This window comes from Chiloscyllium plagiosum, chromosome 23, assembly GCF_004010195.1.
Source record: "Chiloscyllium plagiosum isolate BGI_BamShark_2017 chromosome 23, ASM401019v2, whole genome shotgun sequence".
NCBI classification, from domain to species: Eukaryota; Metazoa; Chordata; class Chondrichthyes; order Orectolobiformes; family Hemiscylliidae; genus Chiloscyllium; species Chiloscyllium plagiosum.
In genome coordinates, this window is record NC_057732.1 from 8,777,526 (window position 1) to 8,792,430 (window position 14,905).

General features: G+C 42.4%; 1 protein-coding gene across 8 annotated transcripts in view; it reads right to left on the minus strand.

The window, feature by feature from the left end:
• The window catches only part of pde3a (phosphodiesterase 3A, cGMP-inhibited), a 487,762-nt gene that overhangs the window by 47,406 nt on the left and 425,451 nt on the right, over positions 1–14,905 (minus strand). For all 8 annotated transcript variants that reach the window (XR_006315047.1, XR_006315046.1, XM_043713455.1 and 5 more), the window contains one exon: positions 6,232–6,345. Coding sequence is in view for 6 of the 8 variants with exons in the window: in XM_043713455.1 (XP_043569390.1) it covers positions 6,232–6,345 (114 nt within the window). In the remaining 2 variants the exon portion in view is untranslated. The remainder of the gene's footprint in view (positions 1–6,231; positions 6,346–14,905) is intronic.

Below are 14,905 nucleotides of genomic sequence, written 5' to 3' on the forward strand. Positions count from 1 at the left end.
TTTGTTTAGGAAAGGAAGATAAGGCAAGTGATCAATTTTGATTACGATAAAAGAAATGAGGAAGTTCAACAAGCAGGAACTGGGTAGGTGAGGTTGGGAAGGAGGAATTTAAGTGTTTCATTGTTCTGGGGACAAAGGAGGAGTTTGCTTGGATGGTGAACCTTGATTTGAAGGGGAATGTAAGGGAGAGCAGAGCAAGTCAGAAAGAAGCATCGTGGGCGGCACAGTGGCACAGTGGTTAGCACTGCTGCCTCACAGCGCCAGAGACCTGGGTTCAATTCCCGCCTCAGGCGACTGACTGTGTGGAGTTTGCATGTTCTCCCCGTGTCTGCGTGGGTTTCCTCCGGGTGCTCCGGTTTCCTCCCACAGTCCAAAGATGTGCAGGTCAGGTGAATTGGCCATGCTAAATTGCCCGTAGTGTTAGGTAAGGGGGTAAATGTATGGGTGGGTTGCGGTTCGGCGGGGTGGTGTGGACTTGTTGGGCCGAAGGGCCTGTTTCCACACTGTAAGTAATCTAATCTAATCTAAAGTAGAAAACTCTAAGGGAAGATATTGCAATGGACTAGTAGTCAAAATGGCTTTGCTAAAATAGCAGAAGTATTGGGAAGTAAATCAGAAATTAAAGCTGGAGGGGAAAAAGAAGGTGCTTATATATCCCAAATCCCATCCAAAAGTGTGATCACAGTGTCAAAGGAGTTTTCCCAAATGGAAAAGCAATATCCAAATGTTAGTCGACGTTTCGGGCATAAGCCCTTCTTCAGGAATCTTCAGGAATTTAAACACAGTCTGAAATATTCAAGAAAATGTAAGAAACCAGTGACAAAGATTACAGTGTTACCCTCTCAGAAAAGGTCAATGATTTTTGCATATGGCCAAGGCAATAATATAACAGTCATTTTCGCCTTCGAGAGCAGAATTATAATGGTTTGAACTAAGATCGAAGTAGGGCAATAATTTTAACACGAATGCTAACAATCATAGGTAAGACCAGACATTTCAAAGCAATACATAAATTAAGAGTTGCAGAATCCTTAGAACATACCTAGCTACCAGCAGTGATGATTTGTCTGAATGAAGTAAACTCGAGAAAAAACCCACAGACAAAGAAAAGTGGATAGAGCTAGAAAGGTTAAAAATTCATCATGGGTCAGAAATAAAGCATTTGGACTCAAGAGGGCTACTAACAGAACCAAAAATCGATTGATGTTCAGACCTGGCAGAGATAAGAAAAATAATCAAAGAACTGCGGATGCTTAAAATCAGAGACAAAAACAGAACTGAGCAGAACTGGACTCAAAACAGGAATGCTGCTTTCTCTCTTTAGATGCTGCCAGACCTGCTGAGTTTCTCCTGCAATTTCTGTTTTTGTTTCTGGTGGAGGTAAGGTTTGCTTTGGTTTATAATATTTACATAAAGTGGAGACATGAAAGGAAAGAAAATCTTTACTGATAATTCAGTTCTTGAACTGATAAAGAAATGTTGAGCCAAGAATTTCAGCTCCCTTTGCAGTATGAACAGATGGGTAAAAGTTACAATTTATCTAGAAAAGCTTTGGCCAAAGATCAGAAGGACTGTCAATCACTGAAGCACAGAACTGTTACAGTGCAGATAGAAGCCATTCCTTGATTTGATTTGATTTATTATTGTCACATGTACCTAGGTATAGTGAAAAGTTTTATTTTGTGTTCAGATAGATTCATAGAGATGCACAGGATGGAAACAGACCCTTCCATCCAACTCGTCCAAGCTGATCAGAAGTTCCAACCCAATCTAGTCCCTCCAAACCCTTCCTATTCATGTACCCATACAGATGCCTTTTAAATGTTGCAATTGTACCAGCCTCCACCACTTCCTCTGGCAGCTCATTCCACATATACACCACCTTCTGCATGAAAAAGTTGCCCCTTAAGTCCCTTTTATAGCTTTCCCCTCTCACCCTAAACCTATGCCCTCTAGTTCTAGACTTCACCATCCCAGGGAAAAGACCTTGTCTATTTATCCTATCCCTGTCCCTCATCATTTTATAAACCTCCATAAGGTCACTCCTCAGCCTCCGACGCTCCAGGGAAAACAGCCCCAGCCTATTCAACCTCTCCCTATAGCTCAAATCCTCCAACCCTTGGCAATATCCTTGTAAATCTTTTCTGAACCCTTTTAAGTTTCACAACATCTTTCCGATAGGAAGGAGACCAGAATTGCATGCCATATTCCATTAGTGGCCTAACCAATGTCCCGTACAGCCACAACATGTCCTCCCAATCCTGCACTCAATACTCTGACCAATAAAGGAAAACATACCAAATGCCTTCTTCACTATCCTATCTACCTGCGACTCCACTTTCAAGGAGCTATGAACCTACACTCCAAGATCTCTTTGTTCAACAACACTCCCGAGAACCTTATAATGGTATAAGTTCTGCTAAGATTTGCTTTCCCAAAATGCAGCACCTTACATTTATCTGAATTAAACTCCATCTGACACTTCTCAGCCCACTGGCCCATCAGATCCAGATCCCATTGTAATCTGAGGTAACCTCCTTCGCTGTCCACTACACCTCCAATTTTGGTGTCATCTGCAAACTTACTAACTTGAAGGTGGAATCGAACTCAGGTCTCTGGTCCTGTGAAGCAGCAGTGCTAACCACTGAGTCACCGGGCCACCCTCAGGTGTATTCGGGTAATAGAACAGAGCAAAGAGTACAATGTTACAGTTGCAAAGAAGGTGCACAGAGAGTGAGATCAACATTAAATTTAATATTTGAGAGGTCCATTCTAAAGTCTAATAACAGAGGGGAAGAAACTGTTCTTAGAATCATAGGATCTCTACATTGTGGAAGCAGGCCATTCAGTCCATCAAGTCTACACTGACCTTCTGAATAGCATCCTACCAAACACAAACCCTTTACCCCATTCCTGTACCCTACATTTCCCATGGCTACTCCACCTAGCCCGCACATCCATAGACACTACGGGCAATTCAGCATGACCAATCTACCTAACCTGCACATCTTTGGACTGTGGGAAAAAACTGGAACACCCAGCGGGAACCCATGCAGACACAGGGAGAATGTGCTAGCTCCACACAGTCACCTGAACCTGGAATCAAACCTGGTCCCTGGCATTGTGAGGCAGCAGTGCTAACCACTAAGCCAATCTCATCATATATGTATAAAAACTCTAATACCTTCTGCCTGATGGAAGAGATTGAACCGGGGTGGGAGGGGTCCTTGATTATGTGGGTTGCTTTCCAGGACCAGCGGGAAGTATAGATGGAGTCAGTGGATGGGAGGCTGGTTTGCGTGATGGACTGGGCTGTGTTTACAATTCTCTGTAGTTTCTTGTGGTCTTGGGAAGATCAGTTACCAAACCACGCTGTGATGCATCCAGGCAGGATGCCTTCTATAAAAAATAGATTCTAGTCACTGTGTCTGGACAGGCTTTCTGAGCCTTTTGATTTGGTGGCAGTCTCCTGCCTTTTCAATGAAACATTACACATTGTTTCCATTTGAATCATCATCTAATCCCCCTCTTGAATGCTTCAACTGAACCTTCCTCCATCACACTTTTGAAATAACTCCACAGAGGCCGGTATCCCGGCACCAAGTCATCCTTTATTTATACGTGGAGAGTCCTTGACACTTCTCCAGCTCCCTCAGAGCCAGCTCTCAGAGTGAGCAGACCCTCTGACAATCCTGTTTATATCTGTCAGCCAGGGCTCCCTGATTGGACCAGGTTAACAGCCCCAATCAGGGAACTCATATTCTATGGGATCCATTTGGCTGACCTTGTAATAATCACTACAGCTTCCCGGCAGTATATCCCAGATGCTAACCACTTGCTATGTGAAAGGATTTTTTTTTGTCACCTCACTTTTGCTTCTGCCAAATTTGACAAATTCTTTAAGGATCTTTTCACTAATACGGTGAGAGAGAATATTGTGGAAGCATGCAGTGTGGACTAATCAGTGTGTGCAAATCCCTGCCTGGAAAATCTAGGTAAATCTATGTAGAGCCACCAGACGCATAAACAAATTACTCCTCCTATAAAGAGATAAACTGGCTTGGAATGTTTCAGACTGCTGCGTGTGAAGGATATGACGTACAATCACGCCTAGGACTCAGAAGGACAGGCATGATCGAACATCAACTCCATAGCATATCTGACAGAACATTCTATGGCAGCAAGATGAACACCAGTTACTTCACTGGCATCGAGACAAGTTGTCATAGGAGAGGAACAATTGGATCAGAAAACAGCAATACATATTCACAAATAGTGTCAGATACAGATTGATTTAGGATAATCTGAGAAAGACAATAAGCGACAATGATCAGAAGAAGAGATAAATACAGACAGACCTTTCTTTAAGTAATCTATTCAGAGGTATTATGAAACACCTCTGGAGGAGGTGGGACTTGAACAGGGTGTCTTCTTGTTCAAAGAAATCGATGCTCCCACTAAGCCAAAGGCTTTGAGACAAAGGTAAGAATACAAACGATCAGGGAAAAGGATAACTAAATGATGAGTAACGCAAAGTATCCCAGAATGGACGTCAATTAAGGATGTACTTGAACAGTGGGAAGCAAACGTGGTCATTGTTCGAAGAGAACTTTGCCAAGTCACCTATTCGATAGTGAAATTTGAACACATAAATGTAATTGTCCTTATGATACATTCTAGAAGTTCATGAGATGAGGAGACTGGTAGGGAGAGCAGATGAGTTCAATGAGGTAGAGACATTTTCAGCAATGAATATTAAAACTAGAATACCAGCCTGAGAGGGTAGTACCTTTAAGGGCACTGCAGTTCGAATAACTTAAAGACAAATTTGTGCACAGGATTGAAATCAGAAGGTTCTTCATCACATTAAAACACATGAACATATGGAGTAGACTCACTGACAATGATACAAAGACAAAAACCTGGAATCACTCACAAAACCTTTGCGAGCAACAACATGGAAGACTTAGTCCTTTCAAAGAATTGAATCAAGTAAAATGACTAAACTCATAATTCTTTGAGGGTATGGATACTGAAAAGAGCAGCAGATATGTCAGATTGAAGGAAAGAAACTCCCTTAGATTTATGGAAAGGAAAGCAATAGAAAATTTGAAAACATTTATGGATTTTGAAGGGGTTTCACTACAGGGTGGATTTTATGCCTGACCCAGCACATTTGAAGGCAGGGGAAGACTGAAAAATGAAGCAGGTGGGTCCAGCCCTTCCCCCATGTTCCAGTGGGAGGGGAAGGCGTTAGGCAGACCACCCTCCCTTAGGACTATGCAGGCCCTTAAAGCAGCCAGCCAAAGGCTATGTAATGGCCTCATCCAACCTCTGCTGTTATTTAACAAGTGACAGGGGAAGTAAACACCTTTCACTGATTACCAATCCTGTACAGGATAATGGGGAAAGCGTGGGTAAAAAGCACTGATGGGATTAATCAGCCATGACATTATTAAATGATGCAGAATGGCCCACTCCCATTCTTGTGTTCCCATAATTATGAGAGACAGAGGTAAGGTGAATAGACAAAGTCTTTCCCTTGGGTAGGCAGCTGCCAAAACTAGGGGACAAAAGTTTAAGGTAAGAAGGTACCTGAAGGGCAAAAGAGGGTGTTGTGTACATGGAATGAGTTGCAGAGGAAGATATAGAGGTGAGTAAAATTGCAACGTTAACATATATTTGGACTGGTTCATGGATAGGAAAGGTTTAGAAGAATACAGGCCAAATGCAGGCAAATGGAACTAGCTCACTTTAGGAAATTTGGTTAGCATGGAAGAGTTCGGCTGAAGTGAACGTTTCTGTGCTGTATGAATCTATGACTCTAAATTGTTCTCCAACATATCATTTTAGCTCAGTTCAATTTTTTTGCATAGTACAGTGCTATCCAGTTTTAATGATTATATTTATAAATGAAACAAACTGGATTATATTGTGGTATGATCAAGAATTATGCGCTTAAGGTTTTCATTTCAGCTGTAGCATTTTTAATCCAGTGGCTGTTGTATTAAAATATCATCTAAATTATTTTACTGTGTCCAGCCACCTTTTTCAAATTAAAGCAGCACTCCGAGAAACATAAGCCCTTAAGTATTAAAAGGTTGCCCCGCATAACCCAATTGTTAAACATCGGTGGAAATATACACAAAGTGGTGTTGCTCTTAAGTTGCAATATTGTGCTTTTTCCTCTTGAAAAGAAAAGAAACTGTGTTCAATTCTGAATCCTTGTACCTGAATCACTCATTGAGCCATGATCATTCATCGTAGTCTGCAGGCCTGGGACTGGCTGCGTGGTGAGGTACCAGACTGCATGTAACACATCAGTGGCATGTATGCGATTATGATCTGTTGATTAAGAACAAGACAGGGGTTGTTTGACTATTTTCTGCAGGGCTCCAGACCCAGTGCAATCAAGTAAGAGAATTCGACATCAGATTGTGTATAGAAGGCAGGGGGCAAATAAAAACTGAATTAAAAGAAAGAGATAAAAAAAAGGGAAAATAAAAACTATTTTGTTTTAAAATCTGGAAGTTTATATCTTACAATCTCTGAATTGTAACGCCTGAAGGAATGAGACTCCATACTGTGAATTGCTAATTTTCTACGCTGGTGAGGGTGACTGCAAATAACTTTTCTCTTTCTCATTTTTCAATTTTCTCATTTTCTCTTATTCTTAAACCATCAAAATAGTACCAGATTAAGTTTTTCAAATACTTGTATTGTATTTCACTATAAAATTCATTCAACTAATTAACAATCATTGTTTTGTTGTAAACATGTGTGGATACAATAGAAAAGGTATAACTTTCAATCCTGTTTTATTTGTAGCTACTGTGCAAATGCAACAACTTCACCCCGTTCCCATACATTTCAATAGTGAACAGACAACAGTCTCGGTTTTGGGTGGCACGGTGGCACAGTGGTTAGCATTGCTGCGTCGTGCGACCGTCTGTGTGGAGTTTGCACATTCTTCCCGTGTCTGCATGGGTTTCCTCTGGGTGCTCTGGTTTCCTCCCACAGTCCAAAGATGTGCAGGTTAGGTGAATTGGCCATGCTAAATTGCCCATAGTGTTCAGGCCTGTTTCCACACTGTAGGGAATCTAATCTAATGAATGAATGAAAATTGATTCATTGGGGCACCATGATGATTCAGTGGTTAGCACTGCTGCCTCACAGCATCCGGGACCCAGGTTCGAATCCAGCCTCGGATGACTGTCTGTATGGAGTTTGCACATTCTCCCCGTGTCTGTGTGGGTTTCCTCCGGGTGCTCCGGTTTCCTCCCACAGTCCAAAGGTGTGCAGGTCAGGTGAATTGACCATACTAAATTGCCCATAGTGTTCAGGGATGTGTAGGCTAGGTGCATTAGTCAGGGAAATGTTGAGTAATAGGGCAGGGGAATGGCTCTGGGTGGAAAACACTTTGGAGGGGCGGTGTAGATTTGTTGGGCCGAAAGGCCTGTTTCCACACTGCAGCGATTCTATGATTCTAATGTAGGAGCAGTTAGGGCTCGCCATCTTCCTGCCTGTTGCAACTTGTTGTTAAGTTTAGCCATATGGTAAATGCCATTAGTTTCACCATTATGTCAACAGCAAGAGCAAGGTCAATGGTTTTCTTGTAGAAACCATCTCTAATGGCTTAGCTGAGAGCTTTCCTGTCTGAGTCAACAACAATAATCAATCAGTAGCTGCTTTAATGTTGTTAAACTTATGTAGCTGCTTTAATGTTGTTAAACATTCGAGAGCACTTCACAAGACACAGAGAATGGAACAGAATCCCTACACAGTGGAAGCAGGTCATTCAGCCCATCCAGTCCACACTGACCCTCCACAGAACATCCCACCCAAACCCAACCCGCCACCCTATCCCTGCATTTCCCATGGCTAGTCCACCTCGCCTCCACATCCCTGGGCACTATGGGCAATGTAGCATGGCCAATCTACCTAACCCATATATCTTTGGATTGTGTGAGGAAACCAGAGCACCTGGAGGAATCCCACACAGACACAGGGAGAATGCGCAAACTCTACACAGACAGTCCTTCTAGGGTGGAATTGAACCCAGGTACCTGAAGCTGTGAGGCAACAGTGCTAACCACTGAGCCACCATGCTGCCGTAAAGAACTAACTCTGAGCCACGCAATCAGACCATTTGAGCAAATGCTTGCACAGAGAGGTAGTTTTAAGGAGCATGTCCAGGGGACAGAGAAGGAGAGTGAGGAAAGGAGTTCAAGAAAGGAATTTCAGAACTTGTTCAGGGCCTTGGCAGTTGAAGATGTGGTCACTTGTGATGGGGATATTAGAAGTGGAAGAGGCTAGAATTGGAGGAGCTCAGGAACACTGTAAACTTCCACACTGTAGGCAATTACATAAAAATGGACATTGGAGGCCATGAGGAAGTTAGAAACAAGGATGAGGATTTCAAAACAGGGCAGTTCCCATACTAGGAGGCAATGCAGGTCAGCAAACATAAGGGTGATGGGCACATGGTACGTGGGATGTGGGCAGCTGGGCATTGCATGGACTCCAGTACATGCTGGTCGGAAGATGAGAGACTAAACAAAACAGGACTGCAATAGACAAGTCCAGAGGCAACAAAGGCATGGATGAAGGTTTCACTAGCAGATGAGCTGAAGGAGAGGGTCAAATTGGTCAACATTGCAGAGGTGGAAACAGATGGTCTTGCTGATGAAGAGAGAAGTCAGAAGTGGATCTCCAGGTCAGAGCTGATGGATTCTGGTTTAGACATTTACCAGTGTAATGCCCAAAAGGCAAAAAAAGAGAAACTGTCTTGATCTGCCATATTAACTCTTTTAATTTCTGTTTTTAAAATGGACATTTGACATTTTAAGAAGTTCAGTTGAACTTAGAATTAGGAAGTGGTTGTTTCCTGAAATTTCCAGCAATTATTGAGACAAATCATCACGTCCTGGAACGTAACACTCCTTCCGTTGTTTGAACATTCCAACCAAACAAAACAATAGACTAACAGAAGAGATGCCTACCTCAGCCAATCCTGTAAAAAAAAAAATGAGATTGTACTGTTGAAGATGACTCCATATTTACCTGCTACAAAAACACCATAGTTTCCATTCAGGGGACTTCAAATTCCCACCTCCTTAGCGAAACCGCTCAACCTGAAGCTGAGTCACTTATCTGAAATTGGCTTGTTTAAATCCCCCATCATTTTACAGCTTTGACCTTTGTTCATCAGTCTGCTTGTATTGCCAGAACAGCAAGCTGCTTCAGACTGTGCAAATTACCCCTGTCTGATTGCACTCCCACTTAAGGTTCTGACTGCAATAATGAAACCTGTGTTTTGACTATGAAATGAACCAAGTTCCAGCCTACAACTAGCACACCTTCTCCAACAAATCAACTTCATGAAAGATTCTGTGAAAAGGACATTTATGCAGAGCCAGCTGAAAGAACCTCAACTGGACCTTGACTAATCATCGAATCCCTACAGCATGAAAGTAGGTCATTCAGCCAATCAAGTCCACAGCGACCCTCGGAAGAGCATTCTACCAGACTCTCCCCTTACCTATCCTTATAACCCTGCATTCCCCATAGTTAATCCATCTAGCCTGCACATCCCTGGACACTATGGACAACTTAGCATGGCCACTCCACCTAATCCACACATCGTTGGACAGTGGGAGGAAATCAGAGCACGAAGAGTACCCACACAGACACTGGAAGAACGTACAAACTCCACTCAGAAAGTCGCCCAAGGGTGGAATCAAACCTGAGTCCCTGGCAATGTGAGGCAGCAATGCTATTCACTGAGCCACCATGCTGCACCCAATGGCTGCTGTAATTCACATGATCTAATTCTGGTATCTTTGATTTGAAGTCACTTGTAAAGGTGAACAACTTTTTCTCATATCTTTCTTGGATGTATGTATGTTTGAATGCACGTCATGAACCATTCGCCCAGGTTCTGAGTGCAGTGACAACCAGTCCTCTCTTTTATATGTAAGATAATTGCTGTGGGCCAATTTTAAGTTGGAATTGAGAAACAGAGTTTGGGGAAACATACCACGGCCTATTTCCAAAGGGCCATTTAGAATTTGAAAAGTGCAATAATCTGAAAGACCTTTAATTGGACGTTGACTTACTGGAGACTATTTCATGTGAACTAAATCTGAAAACTTTTTTTTTGTCATTTGTAACTCCTCTCCTTTACTTCCTCTTCTTCCTTTCTTAGATGCATTTGAAAGTGCTTTTAAAAAAACATTCACCAAATACTGCAATGAACCTTAATTATTTTTGGCCCTTAATAATTCCCTGTGGGTCAGTTTCAAATTTACAAATCTGGTTTGGGAAAACACACCACCACTTATTTTCTTTTCCCTTTCAAAACTTTTAAAAATAAAAATCAATCCCTGTTTCAAACAGGAGGGAGGCAGGAAGAATAATTCAATTCATCTTTCAGCCTTAATCAGACAGGGGGATAGAGTGTATGGCAGGGATACTCGAACATAATGATTTCACTTTTCCAAATAATTAATTGGCGGAAACATTTTTTTTGGTCTCATACTCTCTTACAATTCTCGTTCCTTTCTTGGATGCATGTGTGTATGAATGTATGTTGTGAACCAGCCCCCCAGGGTTCGGAACACAGCACAAAACCTTACTTTCTTTTAACCCTCAAAGAATTGCCGTACATACGTGGAGGACTCAAAGTGAGAGATGGTGAGGTACCATGGAGGGTCAACTAGCATAAAATGGAGCCTGATGTTGTTGTGCAGATCAGTTGTAGGAGCAGATAAAAGACAGATCTTCAAGGGATACTGAGAAGTTCTGTCACTGGAGAGAGGATGGAAGCCTCTACTGGTGAAAGTCTAGCTACGATTGGATAGAAAGAACGAAACCGGATGTGTGCAATCCCATCTAGTTGATGATAGGGAGTGATGTTGGAGGAAGCCAGCAGGGCCAAAAGCATTGAAAGCTATGGACAGGTTGAGAAGGCTGAAGGAAAATAGTTTACCCTGATCACGGTCACACAGGACGATGACTGTACCTTTGATTAAGGGCAAGTTCACTGCTGATCTGATGAAAGAGGTTATGGATCAAATTATACTCTGGTGACTTGAGCAGAAATCTAATCTGACAGTTCAGGGCAAGACTGCTGCACAGTCAGAGCTGCCATTGTTCAGGGGAGATCCTAATTTGAAGGCCTTTCTGGGGACACAAATGATTGCATGGAGCTACTTCACAGGAAAGCAGCGAGAGTGTTGCCAGTCTCCCAGCCAATATTTAACCCACAATCAACCTCATTAAAAGGGATCTTGCTGTGCATCTTCCCATCACTTCAACAGTGACACACTTCAGGTAATCCTGTAGGCTGTCAGACCTACGGGAGCTCTTCATGTCTTTTTAAAAGAACCAAAGGCACTCACAGAAGGTGTACAGCGAAACAAAAACACAAGGCCAAAAAAGCAGCTCTTAGCAAGGGATGGCCAATATTTTGATTAAAGACAGGAGTTCCATGAGGATCTTACAGAAGGAAAGGGAGTTCAAGATGTATTGGGGGGTGGGAGTTCCAGACCAGAGTCAAGGGTGGGGTTACTGAGGCGGAGAGGTAGGAGGTGTCTGAAAAAAACTGATATTTCTCTTACCTTAATTAAAACTTCTATTTTGAAACATTAATCTGTCCTGTCAGAATTTTGCAGACCTGCAGTTACCCTTCTCTTTTTTTTGTTGCTTATTCGAAAAATGGGGATTAGTATTCCTCCAATGCAAAGAGAACTCTAAAGTAGCCTTCAAATGGTAGGCCACACCATTTTGCTCCAATTGCTGCCAGTTATCATCTTACTGGGTGGTAATGCCCTCATCTGCTTTTATTCATGTCTATCCTGTCAGATCTCAATGAAATCCAGAACATTTCTAATCATGAATGGAATTTCCCAGGCGGCAAAACCTGCCACAAATATCAATGCTTTCATGTTTCTGAAATAATCAACAGGCTATTTCAACCTGACCTAGTTTGATAAGTCTCAGAATGTAAGTGTGGAGCATGTAATGTGAAGGGTCTAACAATGGCAGAGCTGTAATGGAGCTTTACTTCTCGAATTTTTAATTTGTCAATTAAAGCAAACGCAACACATAACTTTCCATTGCTTATTAGTGATATAGCATTGCCATTCTTAGCTAACTTCTGACCATGTTGCAAGAACCATCATCTTGTCAATGCAATTCTAGTGGCATCTGCAGTGTAGGGTACATTTCCGAAGGCCATTATCACAGTAGTTACACACCTCTCAACTGGGCATCAGATGATTGCATCTTCAACGTCTATGGCAACTAACTGAGCTCAAAATCTAATACTGAGGAAGTGCTCCATTATCAAGAGTGTTATGCATTAATATCAAGGATTTAGCTAATTGCTCAGGTGGATATAGAGAAAAGTTCCATGGCTCTATTGAAAGAAAAGCTAGGGAACACTGATACATATATATATGTCAATACAATAAAAACAATTCATCTTGTCACTGGTCTTATGTGCACGTCTATGTCATGCTAAAACTAGATGTCATATATGACCAAAGAACCACAGTGACTTGACTTCAGGAAAACCTAATGAATTGTTCTGGGTATCCAGAGGTGAATAGAAACAGAAATACATTTGAGATTTTGTTTAGTTTTTGTAAACGCTCTAATTGCACAGCAGTCTGAAATTCTAAGTTGGTACCATACTTGAATCCACAGCAAAGACAAGTCCCACTCCAGAACCTGTGCATATAAGTCAAGCATAATACAGTGCAGCTCTGAAGAGTGCTACACTGCTGTTGGTGTCTTCTTTCAGCCGAGATTTTAACGTATCAGTCCACGTCATTATTTTGAAGAAGGGTAAGGAAGTTATCCCTGGAGTTCTGTCCTAGTTTCTGAGGTACTACCTTATGAGTTGTGTCCTGGTTACAAGCTTAAAGTTTCATACTGCTAACACATCTTTCAATTTCAAAAATGTACTTCAGACGATCCCTATCCTCCTTCTGATCCGATTTCACATCTACCATCTTATCATTTGTTCTAAATGAACAAACTGATCTACTTATTCCGAATTGACATAGTCTATTTCAATCTTCATCCTTGTTTCTTCCAGTGTATTCCTTCTCACTAGTGCGGCTTTTGTGATTAGATTAGATTCCCTACAGCGTGGAAACAGGCTCTTCGGCCCAACAAGTCCACACCGACCCTCCGAAGAGTAACCCACCCTCACCCATTTCCCTCTGACTAATGCATCTAACACTATGGACAATTTAGCATGGCCAATTCACCTGACCTGCCCATCTTTGGACTGTGGGAGGAAACCGGAGCACCCGGAGGAAACCCACTCAGACACGCGGAGAATGTGCAAACTCCACACAGACAGTCGCCCGAGGCTGGAATTGAACCTGGGACCCGCATGCTGTGAGGCAGCAGTGCTAACCACTGAACCATCGTGTCTTTTGGTGTTGATGTTCTATCGATTTTCTATGCTCCTAAATATTACATGAATTGCAATGTTTTGTTGGACCTCTTCAGATTCTGTGAGAAGTGCTATGTTGTCAATATACTGCAAGTTTGTTGTGTGTTTGCCTCTGATGTTACCTCTGGAAGTACAGTGGACTTCCTGAATTTTTTTTTAAAGTACAAATTAAATAATGTCTCTGCAGCTGGAATGTGGGAACTGCCGCAACTGATTTACACAGCACGATTCCACAAACAGAAATGTGTGGAATGGTGCTGTTTGGGGATAAATATTAATCAGAACTTCAGGGAGAACACCAGTGCTCCTCATTGATCATTTACACATCCATTGATGGCACACACACATCTCAGCAGAAAGATGTTATCCCTGACACTGCAGCATACCTTCAGTACTGCATCAGTATGTCAACATGAAGTTTGTTCTCAAGTCCCTGAGCAGGACTTGAACCCACAATGGTCTCCTACTGTGCACTTATGTACACCCTGGGGAACGCATGTTACTGGGGTAAGCATGTACTATGCTGTCATGTACCAGACTGATAAAGCAATGAGGAGAAAGTAAGGACTGGGGATCGCAGTCAAAACGTTTGGTGCTGGAAAAGCACAGCAGGTCAGGCAGCATCTGAGGAGCAGGGGATTCGATGTTTCGGGCATAAACTCTTCATCAGGAATGCCCTCAGATGCTGCCTGATCTGCTGTACTTTTCCAGCGCCACACTTTTTGACTCTGATAAAGCAACAAGCCAAATATAGGAAGCACTTTGTTCACAATACTCCACGGACCAAACAAAAAGATGATGGCAGCAAAGTAATGCATGGTGGTTAAAACTGAAAGAACTGCGGATGCTGTAGATCAGAAACAAAAAAAGAAGTTACTGGCAAAGCTCAGGTCTGGCAGCCTCTGTGGAAAGAAATCAAAGTTATTGTTTCAGTGATTCTTCCTCTGAACTGATGGTAGCTGGGAAATCATCAGTTTACATGCAAGAGATGGGTTGAGGGTAGGGAGTGAGGAGTAAATGATAAATGGGGTTAGAGTCCAAAGAGAGAATAGCATCTCATTTTCTGCTTGGGGACCCTGCAGCCCTCTGGACTCAATATTGAGTTTAATAATTTTAGGGCCTGGACTCTCCATGTACCAGTCAGCAATCCCCACCCATCAGGCCTTGTTATCACATTGGCTCCCATTGCACACTGCAGATTGTTAGCCACTTACAGTTTCCATTAACAACTATGCGCTTTCCTAACCAGATCGTTATCCACTCCTTCGGCTGTTCAACTTTCCTCTCTCTCTTTGGGCTCTATCCCCACCTATCATTTACTCCCTACCACTCTCTTTGCATACAAATCGACATTTTCCCATCTCCCATCAGTTCTGAAGAAGGGTCACCGGACCCGAAACATTAACTCTGATTTCTCTTCACAGATGCTGCCAG